Source organism: Vulpes lagopus, chromosome 12 (assembly GCF_018345385.1).
Source record: "Vulpes lagopus strain Blue_001 chromosome 12, ASM1834538v1, whole genome shotgun sequence".
Classification (NCBI taxonomy): domain Eukaryota; kingdom Metazoa; phylum Chordata; class Mammalia; order Carnivora; family Canidae; genus Vulpes; species Vulpes lagopus.
Genome location: NC_054835.1, coordinates 56,643,615 through 56,660,812, shown reverse-complemented (window position 1 = coordinate 56,660,812; position 17,198 = coordinate 56,643,615). Strand labels below are relative to the sequence as shown.

General features: G+C 62.4%; 1 protein-coding gene across 3 annotated transcripts in view; it reads right to left on the bottom strand.

Moving 5' to 3' along the window:
• SEPTIN9 (septin 9) overlaps positions 1-17,198 on the bottom strand; it is a 143,604-nt gene that overhangs the window by 56,865 nt on the left and 69,541 nt on the right. For all 3 annotated transcript variants that reach the window (XM_041723918.1, XM_041723920.1, XM_041723919.1), the window contains one exon: positions 7,668-8,309. In XM_041723918.1, coding sequence (XP_041579852.1) covers positions 7,668-8,309 — 642 coding nt within the window. The remainder of the gene's footprint in view (positions 1-7,667; positions 8,310-17,198) is intronic.

Below are 17,198 nucleotides of genomic sequence, written 5' to 3'. Positions count from 1 at the left end.
GTTTCACGAGTGAATTCTCTAGAAGTTGTTATGTGGAGACAACTGTGTTGCTGTTTAAAATGTTCCCGGAGACAGAGGAAGAAAGAAACACATCCAAATTATTTTTTGTGAAGCTGGCGGGACACTGTCACCAAAACTGACAAAAATAGCGCGCAGGAGCGCACCCCACCCACAGCGGAGCCAGCTCACGTGCACACATCCGTGCAAAACCGTATGTCCCTACCTCACTGTTTACACCCCAATAAATTCCAATAGATTAATGACGGCAATATGTTAAAAAAAGCGAACCATAAAAGTGCTAGAAGAAAACCTGGAGGCATGGTTTCTATAATCTTGGAATGCAGGAGGCTTCCAAGCAGGGTGTGGATCCCAACAGAAGACGGAAAAAAAAAAAAAAAAAGAATGCACTTGACAACCTACAGGTTAAAGACCTCTGTTTGGAAGAACATGCTATAAATAGAATCGAGAGTCAACAACTGGGGAAAAGCACTTGTAGCAGCTACAACAAAGGTGTGGATAAGAAAATGTCACGGCCACCAGGATGGGCAGCCCACCCCGTGCACACAAGGGCAGGGAGGAGCCGCTCACAGACAACCCAGGGCCCTGGGCCTGGAATAAGGAGAAGACACTCCCCTTCATACCAAAGAGGGGTGAAATAAAGCCCCAGCCCGACAGCGACAGCGTTGCAGCCCCGCAGGTCGGAGCGAGGGCACAGGGCCGCTGTGCTGCTAGCGCTGAAATCGGGTGTGACCGCTCGGAGGCCAGTCTGACAACGCGGATCAACGTTTTATTTTATTTTAAAGATTTTATTTATTTATTTGAGGTGGAGCAAGAGGGAGGGCGGGGGGGGGGGGTGGAGAGAACCAGCAGGGAGAGGGGACAGAGAGAGAAGAAGCAGGCTCCCCCCACCCCTGCGCCTGGAGCCTGACGACCAGGGCTTGATCCCAGGACCCAGGGATCATGACCCGAGCGGAAGGCAGACACTTTGACCGACCGAACCCCGCAGGTGCCTCCAGGGTGGATCAATATTTTAAATGCACACGTCCCGTGGTGCAGAAATCCCACTCCTGAAGTCGGGGCAGCCCCGTCCCAAACACACACACACACACACACACACACACACACACGGATGTTAAATGCGAGCACGTTCACGGACACCTCGAGCATCACGGTGAAAGGGGGGGCAGGGACGGTAGGACCAGAGGGACCCGCTGGGCGCAAAGGCAGCATCAGAGAAGGAATACAAAGCTAGCTGCAGGAGTCCGGTTTCACTTGTGTTCTCACAAAGTCTCTAAGATATTTACACACAGACTTCTCTCCGCGTGGGCCCAAGGACGGTGCCCACGTGCCAGTCCCGGAAGGACACGCGATGTGCCCCGCAGGTAACACAGGCTGCCCCGGGAAGGACGGGATGGGGGGGTTGGTCAGAAAGACAGGCTTTCTTTTCAAAGTCCCCATGATCATTGTTTCTTCTTTTTTTTTAAGATTTTATTTATTCATGAGAGACACAGAGAGGCAGAGACACAGGAAGAGGGAGAAGCAGGCTCCCCGCGGGGAGCCCGATGTGGGACTCGATCCCAGGACCCTGGGATCACGACCCGAGCCGAAGGCAGACGCTCAACCACTGAGCCCCCCCCCAGGAGCCCCTATTTCTTCTCTTCGAACACCAGCCCCGCCGCTCTGGAAGGAGACAAGGTAAGTGGGGGTGCGGAGCGGACACGCCCGCGGAGGGAGGGCAGCGGGCGATGGGCAGCCACCCCCGTCCGCTAAGTAGGTTTTACCTTTGGTTTTCGTCCACCTGCTTGTTCCCCCAAAGCCTTCCGGATGCGGGGCTCCGCACTGGCCATCGTCACCCTGCACTGCTTCCATCCTAACGATGCCATGTGGGAGGAATCGTGCCACCGCACCGAGGGGGAAGCGGACGCCAGAGCAGAAGTGGCGCGGCCTGCAGCGGGCAGCAGCGGGGGCCCAGGCGGCCCGGGGAGGACGCCCATGCCCGTCAGCCCTGCCCCCACACACTGGGCAAGGCCCCCCAGGTGACCCCTGTCACCTAACCTGCTATGCTTCGACGCTGAAACCTCTGGGGGTCATTCTGGAAGGAGGGAGTTGGCGGCGGAGGGCATGGGGAAGGGAGGCTGAGCATGGGAGCTCCACGCCCCTCCACCCTTTAAAAAAAAAAAAATCACATCCACTTTTGTCCCTGTCCACTGCTCCAGGAACGGGAGGCTCAGTCCCGGGCACAAGCTGCCTTTGCTCATCAGCCACATCCCAGAGCTCCGGTGCCCCTGGGGTTCCAGGCAGGGGGCACCCGAGACGGCCACAGAAAGCCCCAGGTCAGAGCCCAGGGAGACACGGGGACAGGAAGGCCTGTCCTGCCAGAGAAGAGCCTCCATGGCTCCCCCTCACCCGAGCTCTCGGACACGCCACCGCAGGTCCACATCGGGCCTCATCAGGCCGGCGTGAACCTAGTGGCGTCCTGCAGGCCAACTGTCGGAACCTGGAGTCTGGCCAGGGCTGCCCACACTTCAGGGCACCAGGTGGAGGCCTGAGCGTGCTCCCCCAGCGCTGACGTGTCCTGCCCACGCCGCACAGGGCGGGGCTGTCTGGCTCGGGCACATTCCCCACACAGCGGCCCCATTGTGCCGACCCCGGCTCCCGGCAGCTGTCCCGGGCCCCACAGGCTGTGGATGCAGACCCGGCTCCTCTGCTGGCAGCTGCGCCGGTTCCCGGAACAAGCGCCCGGGAGACCTCACCCAGCGCCATGTGTCTGGGAGCCCGGGTTCCATCCTGGGGCCAGGCTGGGTGGCCAGGGCCACAGCCCCCGAAGCGGGGAAGGGCTGAGGCCGCCTCCTCCAGCGCCCGCCTCCTGCCCTGCCCTCCCCGCAGCTGTGCCTGGCCCCGCGGAGGGCATTCCGCAGCTGCCGGGGTTGCATTCCCCGGACGGGCCCTCGTTCCTCCTCAGCCCTGGGCTGGGCCCGCAGACAGCGGGCGGGCTGGCGAGGGGAGGCGGCTGCTTTTGCCTGGGCCCCGGAGCCCAGCTCTGTCCTTGCTGCCCCTATCTGCCTCACCTTGGACACACACCTGCCCTGGCCGCTGTCCACCTGCCCCCCCCCCCCCGCCCTTGCACGGGGACTTCCTGCACAGACACAGGTGGGAAGTGTGCTGGTTCTTACCAGGGGGCAGGAGGAGGAGACCCAATCCCCAAAAAGTAAGCGGGTGCCTGGATGCTCCCCTGGGGCCGGGTCAGGAACATGCTGGAGGCATGGCCCGGTCCTGCCACAACAGAAATACTGAGGGGCACCTGGGGTGGCTCTTGATTTCGGCTCAGGTCATGATCTCAGGGTCCTGGGATCCAGCCCCACGTCGGGCCCCCTGCTCAGCCAGGAGCCTGTTTTTCCCTCTGCCTCTGCCCCCACCCACCACGTGCACGTGCACACACACTCTCTCTCAAATAAGTAAACTTTAAGAAGAAAGAAAGAAACAAACAAACATTTAGCCCCGCACAGAAGGAAATTCTGCAGGTGAGGGGCCAGGGCCTGGTGAGGTGCGAGCCCACTGCTCTGCTTGCTTCAGCACACTTATCATGCTCCTGCTGTATGCCGGGTGCTGGGATGGGACTTCCCCAGGGAGTTTACTGCCCAGCATCAGGCCCAGAGTGGACCCCAGTTAGTGGGGCATTCTGCAAACACAGCAGGAGTCTAGGGAGGCTCTGCAGAGCCTGGGCCTCCCCCCAAATCGCACAGTGGTCCCCCCTCACCCCATCTCCCTGCTCCAGCCTGGCACATTCCCGCCCACTTCCCTGGCTGACCCGTCCCCCCCTTTATGCTCAGCACACACCTGTCCTTCCCTGAAGCCTCCTCGGCCCAGCCTCCTCCTCGGCCCAGCCTCCTCCTCCTCCCATGTCCCCACTGGGGGTCCCAGGAGCTCTGTGCTTCTAGCCCCTGCTGTCCCCTGCAGAGCTGAGACCAACTTCATTCTGTCCCAGCCCCTAACGCGGACTCAGTGCAGCAGGCACCCGGGTCCTCCTGCAAGGCAGGCAGGCGTGCAAAGACCAGGTGTGCAAAGACTCTGCGCCCAGCAACAGAAGCTTAGGGACCCACCGTCACCTTCCTCCAAGCTCCACCCACAGCCAAGAACATCTCTAGACGTTTCTAGTGAGAGGGACACCCTCCTGAGACACGTGGTGAGTCTGCCCCACCCCAGGCTCACATCCATCATCACCAGCCATGCCTGGCACCACCGTGGAACGTGGTTCTGAGTGCACTGCCTCGGGACAGGGGCCCCAACCACTCCCTCAGTGGACAGATCAAGAAACTGAGGCTGGGGGTGGGGGGCGGCAAAGTGAAGGCTCAGAACGAGCTGGCCCGTGGGATGGGACCGGGACCCAGATAAGAACTCAGCGGGAGCCGGTCCAGGGTGCTTCGGTCCCCACCCTGCCCCGTCAGCCCCAGCCTCCCCCGTGGCTTCTAGTTAGCATCCGGAGACGTCAAAGCAGCAGACCCAGGAGTGAGCAGCCAATGCCCGCCTTATAAGGCAGCCTCGGGGAAACTTGGCCGGTGTCAGCCATGGGCCAGAGGCGGGTGGTTCCCGGGTGGAGGCAGAGCCAGGCGCTCCCCGCACAGGCATGGTTGTGGTCCTGCCCCACCCGGAGCCACCCATGCAGGGGCCGCGGAAAGCAGGGACGTGGGACAGGGGACAAGCCGCACTCACCCAGAGCCTGAAGAGAAAAGCAGGGATGACCAAAGGGTGACAGGGAGGGTCAGGGGTCAGGGCCAGGGGCCGGCAGCCTCAGAAACAAAGAACCCAATGCACCAGAGCAGAGCAGGTCACAACCTGTGGGTTCTGGCTTGACCAGGAAAGCATCTGCTTGGTCCCCACAAGGTCCCAGGGGGCCCTCGGGGTCTGCCCCCAGGGGCCACAAAAAACCATCTCACTCCTCCAACATCGTTTCACTGAGCACCTATTGCATCCATGTCACTCAGTTAAAAAATAAATTAAAAAAAGAAACTTGAAAAAAACTAGCACCAGCCTCACCCTCAACCTAGAACCCAGTAGGGCGCACGGAGGGAATTCTGAAAAATACAGGATGAATGCTGAACATGGATAGCGCTGGGTTACAGGTGAACTTTAGGTTCTAACTTCTACGTTTTCTGAATTCGAACTATTTTTTTTTTAAATATTTATTTATTTATGATAGTCACAGAGAGAGAGAGAGGCAGAGACATAGGCAGAGGGAGAAGCAGGCTCCATGCACCGGGAGCCCGATGTGGGATTCGATCCCGGGTCTCCAGGATCGCGCCCTGGGCCAAAGGCAGGCGCCAAACCTCTGCGCCACCCAGGGATCCCCTGAATTCGAACTATTTTTACGTGAGGAGTCTAGCAGAGAAAAGTTTCATACAACACAGGTAATTAATATTCCAAGCCAAACACGAGATATCATACATCAAAAAAAAAAAAAAAAAAGCAAAAAGGCACAGAAGTCAAAGGAAGTAAGGCCATTTCTGGCTAGCGGGAGGGCTTCATGGAAGAGTGCTGTTTGGGCTTTGAAGAATGCATAGGAGTTCAAAAAAGAGGAAGAAGGTCAGGGGCCAGGAGTCAGGAGGTCAGGGCAGGAGGGGGGGAAGGGTGGATGGGAAGCAAGGTTGAGGGACAGCCGGTCTGTGTCTGCATGGACTGGGCAGGCGGTGACCAGAGGAGCGGACGGAGCCCCGGAGCAGGGGACCTCACCGCCAGAAGCTGCTACAGCAGATTCCAGGACTGCAGCCTCACAGGGAAGGCCCTGCCCTGCACTGAGCTTGCTTTAGGGACTTAAAGACTGGACATCCATGGCCAAGCCGGTCAAGGCTAATCTCCCACCCACAGGGGGCCCTGCTTCCTCCTCTTCCTCCTCCTCCTCCTCCTCCCCCACCCCCTCACCCAAGGCCCGAGGACCATCTGTGCCCCCACCTCCTCCAGCCCCCACCCCCGAGCATCCCTCCTAACTGCATCTGTCCAGCCCAAAGGCCCTCAACCTGTGAGCACTGGTCCCGGAGAGCCGATGAGACACGGGGGGTCGGGGCACAGGCGTGTACTCATGTGATGGGTACACAGCCCCCCACTCCTCAGAGTATGCTCCACGGCAGGAGGCCACTGGGCGCAGGAGCTGGGCCCATCTGCCCTCTGAGGGGCCCCGGGGTCTGGGCGGCTGACCGCGGAGCTCTCGTGCCGGGCTTGGAGATTTAAACTCTTTTCTACGGCGAGAGTCTGCGGTTCCCTCTGAGTTCCAGGCTCCTGGGCACCTCGGGGCTGCTGCCTTGGCTCCCCTTCCCCGCCTGCTTAAATTCTACTTCCTCCAAGGCCGGCTCAAGACCCCCCACGGCCCCCTCGGCTGCTCCTGAGCAAAGCCAGACTGGGCCCAGCGGCCCCGGCTCCCAGCACAGCCTAGAGGCTAAGCGGGGCTAAGCGGGGCTAAGCGGGGCCTGAGCCGCGTCTACATGCTGAAGGAAGACATCCTCGCATCCCCGAGGCCGTGCCCTGCCTGCCCCGATGACCCAGGGCGGGTCCACCCTGAGCAGACACCCTCCTGCCCGTCGCCCAGAGCCAGGACCCCGTCCTCACGCATCCTGCACCAGCTGCCATCACAATCTGGACGTGGACGGGCCCTGGGATGACCGCATCCCCAACCACGTCCCGCTTGACTCAGCCGGGCATGAACACCTCCCCCACCGGTGGGACACCTCCCCCACCGGCGGGACACCTCACCCACGGGCAGGACAGCTCACCCACAGGAGGGAGCCCTATCTGGAGGCAACGGCCCTGGACCAACAGAAGCCCACTCCCCGTGCAGGGGCCCGCCGTCCTTCCAACACGGCGGTGTCTGAGTGGGTGGGCGTGGCTCTGCAGGGTCCAGTTTAGGGAGATGGGGGAGTGGGCTGAGGCCCAGCATGGCCACAAACGGGCGTCTTGGCCCCCACCCCCGTCTGCCACCTGCTCAGTCAAACCAAGGGAGCTTCTCCCACTGAAGCGAGAGGAGCACTGGTCCCATCCAGCGCCCCACCCCGTCTGGAGCCCAAGGATCCCTTCCCAGCGGCCCCAAGAACCCGGGCACACAGAGAGGAGGCGTTCTCGTTTCCCTTGCCTCTGGCCACGACCTTCCCTCCCCGAGGAGGAGCTAGAGGAAGACCCCCCAGGACTGAACCTTAGGAGGGCCACGAGGCCCCCCACCTGAGGCTCCTGCCCCGGCTGGGTACTTATGGGGCAGCCCGCAATCCCTCTTGAGCAGAAGCCTGCCTGCCCCACCCCACCCCCGTGGCCTGGTGATCAGAGGCACATGGGAGCCCATCCTTGGACCTCAAACCCATCGTACCCCCGTGTCTCACATGAGCCTGCCGCCTCTTCATTTCCCAGACTTGCAGACCCCGCTGTTCGGGGCAGACAACGCACGCTCTACACTACGGCGCATTCTGACCCATAGAGGGGTCCCTCGAAACCCAAAGATTCTGTCCAAAGCCCGACGCAAGCATCCTGGTCCATCCCCAATGCAGAGTCCCCCCACCACCAGCCTTGGGCCCCCTGCCCCAGTGTATTCTTGGCTGCCACGGAATCCTGCCCCCACCCACCTGCTACACCCCCCCCACGTTGGGACTCCAGGGCAAAGCCAGCTCCCCATCCCCGCTCCTGCTACTCACCCTCCTGGCTCTTGGGTGGGGCCTCGGCCACGGTGGGCTGGGGCTTGGGCTCCAGCCTGCTCTGCAGCTGAGACATCGGGGTGTGCTCTGAATTCTCCAGGGTCTGGGGTGGGATGGGGGAGGCGGGCACCTCGGCCGGCTTGGGCACCTGGATCTCGACCCTCTTGGGGGCTACGTCCGCAGTGGGGGCTGCGGGCACCTCGGGGATCTTGGAGGCGGGCGTCTCCATCCTCCGGTGGGCCGACTCCTGGGGCTTGACTATGGTGATCTCCGTCCTCCGGGGGGCGGGCTCCGGCGTCTTGTGGCCCAGCGCCTCGGCCCGCTTGAGGCCGAAGCGGGACGGCCCGGCGGCGCTGGCGTTCTCCACCTGCTTGGACGAGATGTCGATGGAGATCTCCGTGCGCCGGGACACGGGCTCGGCCTTGGGGCCCGAGAGCTCGACCCTCCGCAGGGCAGCCTTGGGGGATCGCTGGCTGAGGGAGTCTACATGGCGGGCTGCGGGCTCAGAGTTCTTCACGCCCAGGTCCTGGAACTTCTGGGTGGAGCTGGCCACAGTGGCCCGGAGCAGGGGGGTCTGGATCCTCCGGGGCGGGGTGGAGTTGGGCGTCTCAGCCTCCTCGACCTCAAAAGATCTTTTCAAGGCTGGAAAACAGAGAGAGGGGGACGTGAGGAGCGGATGGTCCGGGAACTCGCTTACGCCAAGGGAGCTGGCGGGGGTGCTGCGGCGGGGGCCCAAAGGACTCGGGCTCCCTCCACCTCGGGGGAACAAAGGGGACAGCCCCACCGTCCCAGGGGCCGCGGGCACCAGCAATCTCGTGCACTGGGACACAGAGCGAAAAGGCTGGAGCTCGGAGGACACAGCAGCCTCTATGTCCTCCAGGGCCACGGCGTGGACGTGCCAGCCACGTTTTCTATAAAGATGTCCTGGCTCAAGGGGAGCTTTGGCTTCTTTCTCGTCGTGGCCTTCCTTGGTCCCTCCTCACCTCCACCCCACGCAGACACGGCCAGACACAAGCCACACCACCAGCAGCAGCAACGGGGGCGGGAGGGGGGCGTCCCCAGTAACAACCGTCACCTGCCGGAATCACGACGGCAATGACGTCACCCTAACAACACAGCACGAACAGCCAGTGGCACCGGGTTCACTGCATCCGTTTACTCTTCCCGTGACCCTACCCTGTGAATACTGCGGTTAACCCCTGGTACAGATGGGGAAACTGAGGCCCTGGTGCTTAAGCCATGTGCCCGATGACGTGGAGACAGAGTGGCCAGAAGATGCCATCTGTCCAGATGCAGGGCCCAGCGTTCTGACCACGTGGCTGCCCTGATGCAGGTGGGATGACAGAGCCCTGGCGCATCCACACCCTCCAACCCGCTCGGGTCCTCGCCCCCGGCTGCCTCCGTGCTCTGCGACCTGCCCCAGCCCGACCTGGGCCTCCGAGGGACACCAGGCATCTGACTCCCACCCCAGCTGCCCACTATCTCTGCCGGGACCTGCTCCCTCCAAGGCCAGGGGACAGTGCCTGGGAAGCTGCCGGCCATCCCCACGGTCCCTGCAGCCGGGCTCCCAACAAGAACCAGCTGCTCCCGTTATAAAGACCAGAGCATGCAGGGCCCTCATGGCAGGAACACTCACCAGCTCCTTCCTGGCCGAGCCCACAGGGTCTCTCCCACCAGCGCCCCACCTCGCCTGCCCAGCCCCCACCACCGCCACCCCCGAGCCCAGGATTTCCTGGGACCTCGCCAGGTTGTCCCCAACCCCAGCAACAGCAACGTGGGCCTGTTCTCAGCGCCGCTCACCCCAACCCCGAGTCTTCCATCCTCCAAATTCCAGCACAGCCTTGTCTGATCCCCGTGGACGGGGCTTCCTCCAGAAGACCAGGGCCTGCTGGGCAGCTGGGTGGCTGGGTGGGGGTGGCCAGGGGAGCCTGTGCTCCTACGTCCTGGGAGACAGGAAGCAGAGGAGGCCCCATCCCTGACATCTGGCTGCCGGAACGACCAGTTCCCCAAACATGGCACCCAGGCGGGACCTCTCTCAGCCCCGGGCACACAGCCTGCTCGGTGCACAGACGGCACGACATCCTGAGTTGCAAAGCTCAGCCCTGCCAGAGGCCCCGCGGGACAGAAACGTCCCGGTCAGAGGGAACCGGCCTTTCTCAGGGGCCCACCTGCTGCCCCGCAGGCCTGTGAGCCCATTGTGGCCAGAGCGACGCACTTGTCGGGAGAACCTGGGAATCTGCATTCTCTATGTGCTAACTCCTGATCCGTATGCGCTGGCACAGGGGAAACCACCCTCTCAGAACAGGTGTGGTCAAACCAAATCATATCCACAAGCTGCAGGTGGCCCGTGGGCCTGGCCTGTGACCTCTGCTTGATATCGCGGCCAAGGGCAGTGGGGTTCCGTGCCAAGCAGCAGGGATGTGCCAAAGCAGGGATGCCGGCACCCCTCCCGGGGCCCTCTCCCCTCAGGTGACCACAGAGTACAGACCGCTTGTTCCAGGGCAGCCTGAGGTGACAAAGGACAGGGCAGGGGCGTATCCAGAAACCGTGACCTCATGTGGGTCCCGGGGGGGGCCTCTGGTCTACCCCCAGCCCCCAGAGCACCGTCCAAACCGCCCCCTGCACGGTGGCTCCATCTGTCTGGGAGCTCTCTAGAGGAGGGGTCCGCACCCCACCCACCTCCAGGTGAACTCGTGCAGCCGCATCAGAGAACAGACATCAGGTGGGTGGGACGTTTCCTGGGTTTGGCCCAGAATGAGATGACCTTCTCCCTGGGGGTCCAGGGAGGTCTGTGACCCCCTCTGGAGGGTCCCCTCTCTGGGAAGCCCACTTGGAGGGTCCCCTCTCTGGGAAGCCCACTTGGAGGGTCCCTCAACTACTGACTTACGAGTGAAGACCCTGCACCGAAGCAAAGATCCCGCTGACTCGGGCGCGGAAGGTCCTGGGGGGTGATGCATTCGAACCCGGCCCACACGCAGATCACTGCCCAGCCGGGTGGGCCACTGCCCCCGCAGGTCACTGCCATGGCCATCTCTGCAGACGCACACGCCCGGCCCCACCCGCCATCCTCTTCTCTCTCGCTGCTTTGTGTTTCTTCATGCCACACGTCACCCCTTGGCCCCCCATTACCTGTGTGCTCATCGTCTGGCTACATGATCGACCTAGGTGTTCACCCCCAGACATCCGCCCATCCCATCCCATTCCTAGTCCTAGGCTCGGAGAGAACCAGAGCCATCCCCACCCCCAGGGCGGTGACTGGCAGCAGAATGTACAAGTTGTTAGGGTTACTCTTGACAATCTACGCCAACCCCCCCAAAGCAGCAGACCCCCGCGCCGCCACCTCCTCTGATTTCAAGTACACCCCAGAGCCAGGCTCGCTGTCGCCTCCTGCCCTGGCTCCACGCAGTTCACATCTGTCCCTCCCGTGTCATCCAGGCCATGTCGTGGCTACGGGGCGGGGACAGGGTGTGTTTGGGGTCCCTGTAAACATCCTCTCCTTCTTAACTCCACGAGCCACCTCTCCGTCCCTTCATGGGCCTCAGGGGCTGCTTCTACACGACCGGAAGGGGGGACCAGGTCACAGGTGTGTAGCTGTGGGCACAGGGCCCAGGGAAGCCCCAGACAAGCTCCACTTCTAAGGTTCCATAGTGAGTTGAGCCGTGTACCCCAAAAAGGTATGTCCTGGGTCCCAACTCTCAGAACCTATGAGGGGGACCTTACCTGGGAAGATAAGGTAAGGATTCGAGATGACATCATCCTGAATCTAGGATGGGCTCTAACTCCTCTAGATGTCCTTACACAAGAGAGAAGGGGGGGATTTGAGGCCCAGACACAGAGACGCCCTGTGAGACCAGCAGAGACCGGGGAGGTGCAGCCCCAAACCACCAGAAGCCGGGAGGAGCAGAAAGGAAAGAGCCTGACCCTGCCGACACCTTGACCTTGGACTTCAGGCCTCCAGGACCGTGAGACTACATTTCTGTGGTTTGAGCCTCATGGTCTGTGGTCATGTCTTAGGGTGGCCCCATGACGTTACCACGGGACGGCTGGAAGGGTGAGACCCCTGGGCTCCAGGATGGTCCGGGCTCACCCGAGGGCACTGCCACCCTGCCCAGCACCCCAGCCCCTCTCCAGGGGCCCAGGAGAAAAAGCCAGCTCCCTTTCCCTCTCCTGGGATCACGCAAGACCCCAGACGGTAGGAGACGTCGTGGGGAGTGATGCTGCTCTGGATCCACACGCGGGCTATTTGGTGATGAAACAAGACCACTGTGTAAGGCAGGCCCTGCAAGGGACACCCCGTACGAAGCTGCCTCCCCAAGGAGGGTGTCGTGACACGAGCAGCACCCAGCTGGGAAAAATTAGCAGACTGTCATGTAGCCTCCCCCATCGGAGTCCTAAAAACAGCCCGGGCCCTAGGTGCACACGTCCAGCCACTGTCCTTGGGAACACCCTCCACCAGCTCCGAGGGAGCCTGGGGGTGGCCTACCACGGCGGCAGGGGCCTCTCTCCTTCCCCACCTCCTCTTCCCTGCAAGGGTGTAGAGACAGCCGAAGGGTGTCCACGAGCAGCCACAGGGGCCAGCAAGAGTGCTCAGGAGCTGGTCATTTGGCATTTCTGAGACCCTTTGTGACCGTAGGGCAGAAAAGTGGCCTTCACTGGACCAGTGGGGAACAGTGGGCTGCACACTGGGCCGCCTCCCCTTTGTCTGCCGGATGTCACTGCCATCAGGGGTCACGACAGACGTCCCCAGCTGGATGTGACAAGCCAGAATGCCTCTGAGCAGTGGACGGGTATGAGGCCAGCAACTGGGGCGGGGGAAATACTGCCACCTCCATAGAGCAGGAGGTGCCCCGCTCGGCATACACCGTGTCCAAAACACGATCGCCCCCCGCTTCCTTCTCCTTTGCATTCACGCCCCTGCGAAGCCAGGCTCAAACCTCACTTGCTCCCCAAGGCCCTCCTCACCCCCCACCCCCTACCCCAGCCCAGTGGGCGCCAGGAGCCCGAAAACGGTTGCGTGCACCCTGGCCTGCCGCTGGGAATTTACCCCAAGGAAATAAATAGAAGCGCAGAGGATTTACGGATGGGGACATCTGAATCCGCGTTCAAAGAGCAAATGCTGGAAACAACTGGGGTTCACATCGATTTCCTAAACCCATATGCCCAAGTCCTGAGCAGTCATCAAAACCACGGTTCTGAAGATGAGAAATGTTGAGAATATGATGTAAAAATAGCAAGATGCAAGCTGTGTGCAAGGGCGTGACCGCATCTCACACGCACATGTGCAGCGCACACGCGCGCTCGCGGGGGGGGGCGGGGGCGGGGGCTCTGGGTGTTCGGGTGGGTGCTTCGCTCCCTGGGACGCTCCTGCCTTTTGCCAACGTCCTGCACCCAGCGCGGCTGGCTGACGACTTCCAGGGCATAAACCCGTCAGCAGGGTTTTTAGAAAGAGCCGTGGCTGCGGCGGCGGGGGAGGCCCGGCCCAGGCCTCCAGATGCGCGTCCGGGCCCACGGGGGGCGACGCAGCCGCGGCGGGGTCTGGGCCTGGTTAGGGAGGAATGCGCGGCGCACAAGGGGCCATTGTGAAGGGCCTGCCCCGACCACAGGCTGCGGCCCACCTCTCCCCGCTTCCGGCGCTCGGCGCTGGCCCCGGCTGGGAGGGGGCACCCGGGCAGCCACTGGGCGGCCACTAAGCCCGGCTCCGGGGACAAATGTCACGCAAAGAACGTTAGAGCCCAACGTCAAAGCGAACCCCTGCACAACTCGCGTGGGAGGGGCCGCCCAGGACACTGCCGACCGTGGGGACCGATCTGGGCTCGGGCCCCAGGAGTGCCGGCCCCGGCCCAACGGGGAGCCCCGTCCAGGTTCTATCCCCGAACAGCGAGGCCAGCCGGCAGCGGGGCCCAGGGCACCGGGCAGAGGGTACCGCCCTGCTCCCCATCCTGAGCCTGCAGGGCCAGGCCCCAGGAAGACGCCACCACGAACGTAAGTGCTCGGCCGTGAGGATGCAGAGCGAGCCTGGGAGCCCCCGGTTCTCCTCCCAAGCAGGGCCGGCCCTGGCACAGCCCCGGCTCCGGGTCAAGGGCTCCGGCGGGGCGGTGGGGGGGGACAGCACCGTCTCGCCGCAGAAGACGGGAGCTGGGGGCTGCAGCGGGGGCCTCGAGAAGCCCCCACCGAGTAGGGCAGGGAAGGCACAGCAGACGGGACAAGGCCCAGTCATTTAAGCAACAAATCCTCCCAAGGAAAAGAACCCGGGGTCACAAAACCAGGACTCGTCCCCCTAAAGAATGAGCCACCTAGGGAAAGAGGGGCAGGGCAGAGTCCCGGGCAAGTCCGGGTAGAGAGGGTGCAGGGTGAAGGGCCTGGGTGCCCAGGGGTGGGGTGGGGGCGGTGCTCACGCAGACCCCAGGTAGGAGCTCCAACAGGGGGTGACACGACCCCATCATCACAGAGTCTCTGCTTCCTCGGCTGTCCTACTATGGCACTGCCAGGATGACACGGTGGTGTCCACGCCCCAATTAGGTGGTTCACCAGCGCACCTGCAGGTGGGTGTGCACCCAGGGGTGTGTGTGCTCACCCCACAGGAGGCCAAGGTTGCACGGGCCTTACCAATGTCTCTGACACCCGCAGCTAGCATCTGCCCTTCAGCTGGAGGGCCTGTCCCGGTGGCCACCTGGTGCCACTCAGCCCTGAAGGCAGGAGGCGGTTAACAGTGCTCCCCAGGCCAGCAGGCTTTAGGCAGTAAATGGAATAACTCTGGGGTGCAGGGTCCCCCAGGACCCCCAGTCGGGCTGAGCCCCAGCATAACATGGTGGGTGCTGCACCCTCCAGGCCATGTCCTACCCTCCTCTGCAGGGAGGGGGGGAGGGTGTCCCTGGGATCACATCCGCTTGGATCCCAGTCTCAGGAGCAGCCTCTAGGGGCTCGCTCAGTGGTGGGGAGACAGCTGAGGGGGCAGGTGGGGAAGGGGGCTGCTTAGGAAGTAAAAGAGCCCAAAAGGAAAAGCTTACAAACAGGCGCTGGCGGAGCACGGCCAGCCCTGGGAAGCCAACAGGCCCTGGATTTCATACAGAGAAGCACGCGTGGTCAACAGCCAGGACGCAACACGCAAGAGGCAAAGTCCAAACAAAGGAAGAGCGATGGAGAGCTCGGCCCCTGCGGGCCCAAACCCTCCGACCGGCCCCTCTCCCTCTCCCTCTCCCCCGGCTGCGGGGCCACGCGAGGCCTAAGAGCCACGTCCAATGCCAGCCCCGCGCTGCCCGGCTCTGGCTCACGTCTGGGGGCCAGTGGGCGGCGAAGGGCTAGTGGCTGCCCCAGACTCACGCGCTCGGCCCCTCTCCCTGGCCCCGGGGCCACCAGCAGGCCTGCGTTTCCACACCAGGCACGGTTTTCCCAAGGATCCGGCCTGGGGCCCCTGGACAAGGAGGAAGCGGCTGACCCCCAGGAACCCTGGGGCGGGGTGGGGGGGTGTACAGGGAGGGAGGGACAGCCAACAGTATCACTGAGAGCTGGGGACTCACCCTGCACCCAGGGGAGGCCACGCAGCTCCAGGCAAAGACTGCGAGGTACCCCCGTGTTCTCTTGGCCGCCTGGATTTATTTTGATGTCTGTCTTTTGCTTTGGGTGTTAGGAGGCACTGTCCTCTCTCCCCCCTGGTGCCCTAGGCCTAGGGGACACGGGCACTCGGGGGTCCTTCTTGTTCCGCGCAGCCTCCGCCCATGAGGCCTGGCCCCTGCTCTGCAATGGCAACGTGAGAAAGAGCAGGCTGGGTTTCCCCGATGGGGCCAAGAGCAACAGACGAGCCCCCTCCCTCCCTTCCCAGGGTCCCCCATCGCTGCTCACTGCAGGGCCCCCCACACACAGCCTAGGTGGCCCCACAGCCTTTCCCAGGCCATGACCTTTTCAGCCACAAGAATACAAAAGCCAGAAGGGGAGTGTCAGTGACCCCCCAACACACACACAGACCCCTCGGCTCCATGCAGGGAGCCCAGTGGCAGCTAGGCCCCCAGACTCCAGCCCCCAAGCCCCAGACCTTCTCTTAATCCCCAAATTCACTGCGTTAAGTTCTCCGTGGGAAAAGCTCTCGGCAATGTGGCAAGCAAGCCAGCACGCAGGTGGAACCAGCCCTCCCCGGCCTCGCTACACAGCCCCATCCACCCAGGAAGGGGCCAGGGTCCTATCGGATTCCTTTACAACGGCTTCCAGCTTCCGCTGTGCCGTCTACAGAAGACGCTGGTCGAACGGTGGCCCCCAAAATGCTATGTCTGGGTCCTCTAATTCCCCAAACCGCTGAAAGCGACCTTCCTTGAGAAAAGGGTCTTTGCAGCAGTACTGTAGGATCTCGAGCTGAGATCATCCCGTATAAGGGTGGGCCCCACATCCAGCGGCAGGCGTCCTTGGAAGGCAACAGAAAAGGAGAAGACACACAGAGCTGGAGGCCCTGTGACGGTGGCGGGGACCGGAGGGACGGGTCGACAAGCCAGGGGTGGTCCCCGAGGCTGGAACAGATAGAAGCCTGCAACAGACCCTCCGTGCGAGCACCCAGTGGGAACCAACGCCTGCCCACGGCCTGGCCTGGGACTGTGGCCTCCAGAAGGGGACACACTAAACGTCTGCTGTGCTAAGCCGTCCAACAGCCCCAGGAAATGAACAGCCCAAGAGAACACGGAAGACAGGAGAGGGGAGGTCTCGCAACCACCGCGGCCACCTTCTGTGGATGCTAAAGCCACTTCCCGCCATGACTCACCAGCTCTGAGAAGGGGAACACGGGTACCCCGGGATCGATCTGGCCTGGTGGGACGGAGCCTCTGCCCCATGGCTCCCAGGGGGCAGCCCCCTCCTGTCACTTGCTCTCTCTCTCCCCCCGGCCTCACAGCTCCCCCACGTCCACCTGGACCAGGGCCCACACCTCCCACCCACCTAGGATGTCCCAGCTCATGCCTGTCGTCTAAGTATCGCTGGACAGGGCACCCTGCTTGCTCCCAACACCGTCCCACTTGGGGCAGAAAGTTCTCCGGCCGGCCTACCTTCAGAGGGCTCATCACTGGGGTTTAATTACTGGGGTTTATCTCTCCCAGACTAAAGATGAGCCTTTGGGTGAAAGCCGTCCAGCCCGGGAGACCCCAGCAGGCAACAGGGGACACTGGCGGAGGGCCTCCTGCTGTAAGAAGTCCCCCTACACAGAGCAGAACCACGACACATGGGCACGGGCCTCTTCTGGCTGTTGCCACCTGCCCAGTCCCCCTGGGTCTGGAGACACCAGGGTCATTCTAGGAGAGCTTAAAAGTCCCCTAAGACGCTGGACCACCCTTTTCTTCCTTGACTAAATTAAAGCTATGGGAGCTTGTGCACACGTAGAACAACGTGATGCAGAGGGAAGGGTGTCGTCCTCCCCACCCGGAGAGAGCAGAGTGGGGGCACCTGGCCTTACGGTGGCGGTGGCTGTGGCCAGCAGAGATGGGGATGAGATAGGGCAAGAATGTCCTGCCCCAGGCTGGGGACGCCAGGCTGCCTGTGGAGCTCTCCCTGGACAGC